General features: G+C 36.6%; 1 protein-coding gene across 1 annotated transcript; it reads left to right on the top strand.

Moving 5' to 3' along the window:
* Window positions 1-7,969: 7,969 nt before the first annotated feature.
* LOC113353896 lies at window positions 7,970-9,043 on the top strand. The gene is made up of 2 exons (XM_026597368.1): window positions 7,970-8,457; window positions 8,558-9,043. The coding sequence occupies exons 1-2, from the start codon at window positions 8,352-8,354 to the stop codon at window positions 8,800-8,802; spliced, it is 351 nt and encodes a 116-aa protein (XP_026453153.1). The 5' UTR covers window positions 7,970-8,351; the 3' UTR covers window positions 8,803-9,043.
* Window positions 9,044-9,403: the final 360 nt, after the last annotated feature.

Here is a 9,403-nt window from a genome sequence, read left to right as displayed (position 1 = left end):
CTCCAATGAATTCTGGAGGTGTTTGGCAGAATACCGACGAAACTATAATTTGCAAACCGTTGTACGAACGATAAACCACTAGGATGCTGATAAAGATCACAGTTTCTCACCATTATGACCGCAAAAAGAAAGGAAAACAAGCATATTACATCTAGAGAGTGTCTAAAAATAAAAGAATCACGGGCAAACACTTAAGAGATGTATTATGTATAAATAAAGTAAGAGGTTCAAGCAACCAGAGAAAACAAATTTGAAATAACTTATAAAATCATTAGCTAACTAAACCCGTGAGTGAGTGAGTGATACCACTTAGCACAAAAAAGTCTCCAATGAGCAAGCAACTATGAGTATATGCAAAAGCTGAGGCCATGCAATACGAGGTCAAGGTGAGCCAGAAAAATAGAACTTACGTAATGTAACATACCATGTTACGAAAAAAAGAGCACTCAGAAGATACAGAGGATATTATTGAAATGTGACACAGTTGACTAATTTGACTAAAAAGTTAAAAAAATATATGGTATATATATTTTTAAGAGAGATCATATACGGCCAAAAAAGAGCATATCACCCTGGTCAGTAATTCAGCAATTTTGGTTTGACAGTCGACTTTCTTACACCTTTCTCTCTCTCCAAAAACTGTAACAAAGAAAAAAGAAAATTTCCATCTTCTTCGTTTTCACTCTGATCTGTCCGGATTTGATCTGATTTTTCGAATTTTTTGGGAAGATTAAGGTCTGTATTCCTAGTTTGTATAGTTTTCAATAAAACAAATTGTTGTTCCAACAATTTTTAGGCTTTTGTTTTATATTTCTGATCAATCAGATGGCTTATGTATGCCATCTTGATTTCTTATTATATGTTTTTATAACAATTTCATAGCCTTCAAGGCGGTTCTATTGATTATTGCAATCGTTTCAAAGACATCTTCGAGGACGAATTACATTGGCTTGACGTAGATCTACATTACTGTGAAGATTGATAGGTGTCTAAAACACCTTGATATTTATCTATGGTTTATGCTTTCTTTGCGAGTTATCTTGTCAATTGTGTATCTTGTGTTTACTTTTGAGCTAATAGGTGTTTTGGAGTCATTGCAGCCAAAAAAAGTAAAACTCGCTCGAATCTTGGATTTCTTCTTATCATGTTGAAGAGAACGAAAAGACGAAGCCACCGGCGAAAGAATGAGGTCACTCCAACGTCATACGAGAAAGTTATGAGCAAAAGCATCGATGAAGCTTTTCAGTTAGGGAACTAAAATTACAAGAAGAGTTATGCAGGAAATCATACAAGAACAGTTATCCAGAACTGACAGTTGAAAAGATTGCTCAGGTGGCTCTTATCCAATTTCTGGGCGTCTATAGTAATTTTGTTCATTACATACCCCTAAACCAGATCGGGAACAGTTCATCTATATTTTAGAGTTGAGTGAGAGAAGGCGACCATGGAATTCAGAGAAGAGAGATCGACAGAGATGGAGCGATTCAGAGTGGGAGAAGGAATTTAAGATGTTGGTTGTTTAAACTAAGATGGGTTTGATATGGATTTGGGTTCGAATTGAGTTTGAACAAGATTGAGGTTAGGGTTTTGCTGTGATGCTGATATTAATGGGATTAGAGTAAAAGACAGAAGAGAGGAGAAATCTGAATTGAAGCTGTCTCTGTTAATATGGGAAACTGATGTTGTTGATTGTGGGTTCGATTGGAGAGAAGAACTGAGATGGTTCTGTGGTCTGGGACTGAACCGGGGTTAGCTTATGCTGAATGGAGGTGATACACAGATTCAATGCTTTGCAGAGGGTTGCAGCTGAAATGGTTTGAGTCATGTCTGAATTTGGGAATTAATAGAGAAAGAAACTGGAGTTGATGCTGTCGTGGAAGAGTTTCATAAACTGCAAATGAATAAATGGGTTCTAAATTGAAATTACAAGGAAGAACAGATCTGCAATTGAAGAATGGAATGTGTTAGGTGCAAAGTAATAAGATGAGTTTTCTTCGAGGAAAACACTAAACCTCCGGTGATCACTTAGAGTGTAATCAAACTCTGCTAGAGGATCTCTCTTAAACAAACATATTCATTCCATAATTAAAACAGTAAACATCATTCCCTTTTATAAGACAGTTCTTCTAACTACATCCTTATATTGGATACATATCAGATACATAACATTCCTTCCCTCCTAAAATCAACCTTGTCCTCAAGGTTGTAAGAAGTGCATAAATTATCTACCTACTGTATATTTTCTTTCTAGACTTGATCAGTTCAATAAATATAGACAGATCGTTAATACGTTGATGGTTATTGACTGATCCAAGCACTACAACATTGAAAAGAAAAATGCTCCTAATAAATGATGTCGTTTGTATTATTATTGATCCAGAAAACTTGTCCTCTTTGTCCAAATATTCTTGTTGCTGATATGTTGATTCTTGTTGCTAATCCGTTGATTCTTCCTTGGCTTCAACAAACTCGTCAAAAATCGGAAAAAATCTTGAATATCAAATGTGGCAGAGCTTCTGATTTTTGTTTTTGTGCCTCCACCTTTCTCTTCAAAGATATCGAGAAAATCGGTTAACCAACAACAACCTTGTTTTTGGAATTAAACCATCGATTGATTATAAGCACGTTGGACTCTCAATGATTCTGCCATATCATGAAGTTCTTGCTTCATTTCCATGCACAAATTTTAAATTTCAAGACGAGTTCAATCCATACAACCTTGTTGACACACCATTTTTTTCTTTCCTTTTAAGAAATCAAACTGATTTTGAATTAAACCATATAGTTTCACGTAATTGAAAATCAAAGTTACTAAAAGAAATATTTTAAAACCAGGAGAAAGTCTAGCATGAATAGATATCTGTTAGTACGGACAGAATATATCAACTGTTTTTAAGAAAACAACTGTGTTTCAATATTTTCAAACTCTCGGCAAAAACTGATAAGATATATACCAATTTGGATCGAATCTTTGAATAGCAACTCTTTCCTGTTTTCTCGATTGGAAATTGAGAAAAACCATGGCTTCTTGACCGAGCAAATTAGATAACACTAATTCTTCCTTACAATCTTGCAATAAATACTTCACTGAAACAATATTGCGCTGTGCGAAAGACCAAACCTGCTCTTGATACCAATTGTTACGTGCAAAGTAACAAGATGAGTTTCTTCGAGGGAAAACACTAAACCTCCGGTGATCACTTAGAGTGTAATCAAACTCTGCTAGAGGATCTCTCTTAAACAAACATATTCATTCCATAACTAAAACAATAAACATCATTCCCTTTTATAGGGTTCTTATTACAGCAGTTATAAGACGGTTCTTCTGACTACATCCTTCTATCGGATACATATCACATACATAACAGAATGATTTTATGGTGGTTGCTGTTATGGGCCTTGAGGTGTTGCTATATATGGACTGCAGATGTTTGAGTTGTTTGAGTTCTGGGATGTGTTTACGGGGAGTCTGATGTTTGCAATGGGTTCTTGGAATGGAGAAGCTGTTGTGGCTAGAAACAAGGGATGAATGCAGGCAGTGGTGGTTGTTATCTGAGAATGGGAGTGAATCTGCTGTTATGTAGGACTGAGTTGCAGCTGTTGCAGGGAGCTTACGTTTGCTGTGACAGTGCAGTCGAGCCGAGAAGCAGAGATTGGTTCTGAGATTCGAATTACAGGGTATGAAGAAGAATCGTTGATGTTGCTGGAAAGAGATGGCTCGAGTACGGAGCTGTTAATGGAAGTTGTGTTTGCTAGTGAAGATTAAGCAAGTAAGATGATGCAGGTGTGGAGTTTGAGCAGTGGAAGCAGCTGAGGCTAGTTAGGAGATGGTTTTGCAGGCATGTTGCAGATGCATTTGCAGGTGATGGGAATTATCAAATGGATGAATGGGCTGGTATTGCAGAGTTATTGGCTTGAGCCTGGTGGTTTGCAGTTGCTGCTGTGCAGTTTCAGGTTGAACTGTAGCTTGGAGTTTCAGAATTCATGAAGTTGTTGTGTTGAATTGGTTGTTGTGCAGATGAAGTTGGAATTTGATAAGATTTTGGTGGTATTTTGAAGCAGTGATGCAATGGCTAGGCAGAATGGATGGTTTGATTTGGCATGTGCAGTGACTGGTACTGGTGGTGTTAGCTCTAGTGCACGGAGTGATATTGCAGGTATGAGTTGCAGTCAGAGATGTCCTGATTTGAATGCAGCTTCAGATGAATGCACATGAGTTTGTGGTGATGGAAGTTGAATGGAAGGCTTGAGACTGAGATAAGTAGGCTGCAGGAATGAATGGTAACCTGTAGTAGATGAATGTTAGGACAAATGTGCAGCTAGTAATGAAGCTGAGAAGATTAATGGAACAATGACTGCTTGAGGCTTGAAGTTTGGTGGATATGAAGCTGAATTGCGCGTTTTGGTGTTGTGTATGATACATTGCAGCGTGACATGAACTTAAAAACAGAGTAGGTGGTTAGGTTGCGGCAATTATGGCGATTCAGGATGGTGATTGAGCTATGTTGCTTCCTGGAGAAACTCGGACATGGTTTAGCAGATGTGTGTTGGTGGAGTTTTGAGGAATGATACTGCAACTGCAGTTGGTGATAGAAGTGGTAGTGCATATAGTCAGCCATGTAGTAGGAGGTATTGCCATGGAGAAATGGAGTTTGACCCTGACCAGAGCTTGAACTTCTTGATTTGACCAGGGTTGACCAAGTATGACCTGAGAATTTTGGTGGGTTTGACCCAAGCAGAGATGGGCTTTTGGTTTTCTATTTCAAGAGAGGTTATAAAAGGATATCTCTCTGTTGTTATCCGCTGCTACTTTTTGTTCTAGGGTTTAGAAACATGAAAGCTTTTCTTTTTCTTCTTGTTATGAACTTCATGAATATGAGTACCTAGTTTTCTTTTGGTTATAGATAAAGTTGATTTCACATAACATGAATCCTTGTTTAATATATTAGTTTTGTCTCAATATTATCGTTTATGTTTCACTATTAATATCGTTATATGATTTGAATGCATGTTTGGTCGAGTCTATAATCGATTGAGCTTATTTTCATATCTATTGCTAAATTAGAATTTATTATACACAAAAGTGATAAGTTTCTGATTGCAAGTAGCATAATTGTGAATATTGTTTGTGGTGATACATCCTAGCAGTCACAAGTGAATCATAACCCTTGTTAAAATGGATTTGTGCTTTTACACGTTCGATTGCTTTGATTGGCATGATTTCATAGAACTTAATGCATCTAGGGAATTAAACTTGATTAGTGCTTTTACACGTTAGGTTGTTCTCTTAGATAGAATTCATACTCGCATCTTCTAATGTGTTTGTTGATGACAAGAGGAAATTAGTGGGATATACTTGCGATCAAGATATCCTAGGGATTTTGATAATGAGAGATTAAATATCAATTCTAATTCTTATGGCAAGAACATGTTAGTGAATGAAAACGAAATCCTTGACCAATACTTTCACATATTCGATTTGTGTGCTTTATTTCTTTGTTTTGTTTTTATTTTATTTTAGTATATATAAAAATCAGAAAACCCCCCATTGTTATTTATAGGAAACCGAAACAACTTGAAAACGCTAGTCCTCTCTGTGGGAACGATCCTTTCTTTCCCTTGTTTCATTATATATTTTGAGTAGTAAGAAAGTGTAATTATTTTTTACGCCTACGACAGCGATCAAAGATCCATGGCTTCCGGATGTGATCGTGTTTTCGATAAGCAGCGCATATTACTTCTCTGTTATGGGAGCATCAAATCTTAAAGAAGAAGATAAACTTGTTCACAATGTAAAACAACAATTCAAATGGTGGAATCAGAAACTTCACACCATCCCTCAAATAACATTGATTTCCTCAACGATCTACATGAGTTTAGTACTTTTGTTGTATTTTAGGATACATATATTTTGTATTTGTTCATGTATTTCAGTTAAGATGTATTTGTTTCTTGTAAGAAATTTTATCAATATATGAAATTGGGAGCATCTGCTCCTGTTCCTTCAAAACAAAAAACAGCAATTTTGAGCCAAATTAATTGCGAGTATCGGTGAACTAATGCTTCCCGCTCAAATTGTGATGCCGGTTAGAAGATGCATTTTTTTATCCTAGTTTAGTTGGGGGCCCCAAAAAACAATTAGGGGCCTCCCACTAGAGGACAAAAAAGGTCATTAAAACTCAAATTGAGTCACCTCTTAACCAAAATATTTTTAAATGGCTAAACTGCCCTTGACTGATTAGTATTAAAATTTAATTAAGTTAAGTTAATTAGTTAGATTATGTTAGATTAAACTCAGATTTTAGAATCAATTTTTTTTTTTTTTTTGATGCTGTTGTTTGAGTTGAGAAGAAGAAGAGGAGGTTTTAGAGGAAAATTTAGGGTTTTTAGAAGTGAGTAATTCAAGTAGGGGAAATGATGTTGGGGAAGGTTCAAGCAACAAAGATGATTGTGTTGATGGTAAGATTATCTTAAATTCTCCGATGGATTGGATGTATGTCACAACACAGAAAGCAACAAAGATGATTGTGTTGATGGTAAGATTATCTTTCTAGAGTCGTTGGGGTATACATCCCTCGTCAGGGTATTAAAAAATTTCATTGACGACCCTCAACAGTCGTTAATGTTTAGACTGTTTAAGTGACGACTCTAAATTGTCGAAGATTCATTAATGGCGGAAATGTACGACAGTTTTGGGTCGTCATAAAAATGATCAATTCCCTGACGACCCTTTGGAAGGGTCGTTACTGTTTTGGTTACGCATTTGACGACTTAAACAGTCGTTAATGTTTTAAAAATGTCGTTAATCTCTAAAAAGAGTCGTTAGTGTATGACAATTTAGAGTCATTATTGTTTTGATCATGATGTATATGACGACCCTAAATTGTCGTTAATGTCGGTGAAGGGTCGTTAATGAGGGTCGTTACTTGAAAAAAAAATATTAATCAAGGGAAAAATAGTATATTCATCTTTCGATTTTTACACCCTTGAAAAATTTGGGGGGCAAACAAAATTTCATGCTCCCAATTAGAAGTTATGGCCCCCAACTAAACTAGGTTTTTTATTTCATTTCCGCATAATTCGTGATTTTTTACGCATAAGAGAATCATCCGGACGTGTAATTCGCGCGCCTATAGTAATAGGCTAATAGCCCATTGTTAAGCTTATCATTGGGCCCATCTCTGATCTGAACAACTCAAAGTCAGCCCATACGGATTATTTACAAAAATCTTAAAGTACAGGTATAAGGAGGGAGCCAGGGAGGGAATGTGAAGTATAGGAGGGAGGGAATCGATCCCATGAATGACCCTATGTGCACAGACCAACTGTAACACCATTGAGCTACTACCCAATGTGCATACTATATCTACTAATTTCGAAGTGAAATATCACGAACCTTAAGCCTGCATGTGCGTTTTTAATCCTATTTTGAACATAAAAATAATCAAATCTTCTCTTGTGATATTTAAAAAGATGATATTTCATATTTTTACTATGTATGGGCATAAGTATATCTAAGTAACTTATTATATTTCTTCCAAATTTTTCGTGTAGCATTTCCATGGATGAAATGCATTAAACGCGGATTAAACGATTTTCGAACATTTTTCGCATTTATCATATTTGACCATATAGTTAACCGAATCTGTTTTCTACTTAGCCGGTTAATGCACGCACTTTTACCTGTCCGAATTTTCGCTGCATGCTGAATTGCTAACTAGGCTTATGACTATATTCCAGATCAAAATGAAAATGCAGGGAAAATGACCTTAATGAGAAGGCGAGGAGTGACTTCCCCTAAGATATATGCTTAACTTAATAAGACCAAGGAAAGAAATTTGCTTAGATAAAATTGGAGTCAAAGGGATACTTATGACTAATGTGTGGTTACCAAGTGGGTGTTTAAGCCTATGACATGTATGTTCTATCTTCAAAGCGAGTGTGCTAATCGATCAGTTGCCACCAAGATTTGGTTTAAATTCTGAATCCGGTTAGGTACTCAAACAGACCATAGTGTGTATCACAAACTCCTATAGATACAAACGATGTAAATGGAAGGGTTTAAGTGAGGTAGATAAATGCAATGAATGTGTTGAAATATCCTTCTGTAAATATAAGAGGTTCAGAATACGCAGAGACAGGGGTCGCAACAGTTAACGGTGCATTGATTGCCCCTTGGCGACATCATTGCAGCTAGAAGGTGAATTTTCTTCTTCTTTGCTCTATAAATTGAGCCTAAAATCCCACTACTTTCCTCACTCTTCTCTTGTTGACTGAACTCCTAAGTGAATATTATTCTCCAGTATCCTTTCAATATCAGTGCATTTGCATTAGCACGCAGAAACTTAGAAATGGGTGCCATTAGCAGGAAATTCATTTTGTTGGGACTTGTTTTTGCTGTTGTTCTTCTCATCTCTTCTGAGGTCTTGGCTGTTAAGGACATGCCTCAAAAAACACGTAAGTTTTTGTGCAATCAAATTTTAGTTTATGCTTGACTAATACATTTTACATGCAATTTAGTCACTCAAAAATATATATCCACTGTTGTTGTTATCAGATGAGCAAGTATTAAACAAGAGTAGTGGTGGATCGTCGATCAAGAAAAAATGTCTTCCTAATGGAGGAATTGAGTATGATATTGAGCATGCCGGGAGTGAAGTTGAGGTTGAGCTAAACAAAGATGGAGCTGAGGTTGAAGTTGAGTATGCTGGGAAGGAGGTTGAGGTTGAGCTTAACAAAACTGGAGTTAAGGTTGAGATTGAGATCGCCGGGAAAAAGTATGAGTATCAGTTTAAGGGGTAAAGTGGAAGAGTTTGTTTAACCAAGATCCCAATCCGTATGTATGTGGTTGGTCGTATCTTGCTAGTTCTACCGTTTTGTTAAAGAGTAACTATGAAATTACTCTACTGTGTTTAGTTTGAGTATTAATTTGTTTCATTTTCTTTTATGTACTTTTGGTGTCATCAAAAACATCGAGATAATAAGAGCATCCTGCTTCAAGTCTTTTGTACCCAGTTATTTCTTGTGGAACAATGAATCGTCCGGCAAACAAACTCTTGTTACTAATTTACTTCTGAGCACTTGCTTCTCTTGCAGCAGAAACCAGCTGCACGATTCAACTTATATACAATTCACTTATATATGGCCGCTAGTAATTAGAATCACCACAAGAGTCTTGTTCTCCGTTTAATTTGAGTTAGACGATGGGTAAAGAGCGATGCAGGCCTTGTTTTTTATGTTAGGTAGGGTGGTGGATGGGGAAGATTAAAGCCACCACGAGGGTCTATTTACTGTGGAGTGGAGAGAGAGCAAACCAAAACCACAGGAGTCTTATCTAATCTGCCAGAATTGTACGACACCCCGCAGTGATTTCCTGGCCATGCTCTGACAATGGCCCTAACCT

The sequence above is a fragment of the Papaver somniferum genome, chromosome 2 (assembly GCF_003573695.1).
Source record: "Papaver somniferum cultivar HN1 chromosome 2, ASM357369v1, whole genome shotgun sequence".
NCBI classification, from domain to species: domain Eukaryota; kingdom Viridiplantae; phylum Streptophyta; class Magnoliopsida; order Ranunculales; family Papaveraceae; genus Papaver; species Papaver somniferum.
The sequence above is the reverse complement of the archived record's forward strand: the minus strand, read 5'-3'. Positions and strand labels throughout refer to the sequence as shown.

What these genes read in the sequence shown, in the direction of transcription:
- LOC113353896 (XM_026597368.1), top strand. Translation starts at nt 8,352, where the DNA reads ATGGGTGCCATTAGCAGGAAATTCATTTTGTTGGGACTTGTTTTTGCT. An exon ending in GGACATGCCTCAAAAAACAC is followed by an intron (nt 8,458 to 8,557) that starts GTAAGTTTTTGT and finishes TGTTGTTATCAG; the next exon opens with ATGAGCAAGTATTAAACAAG.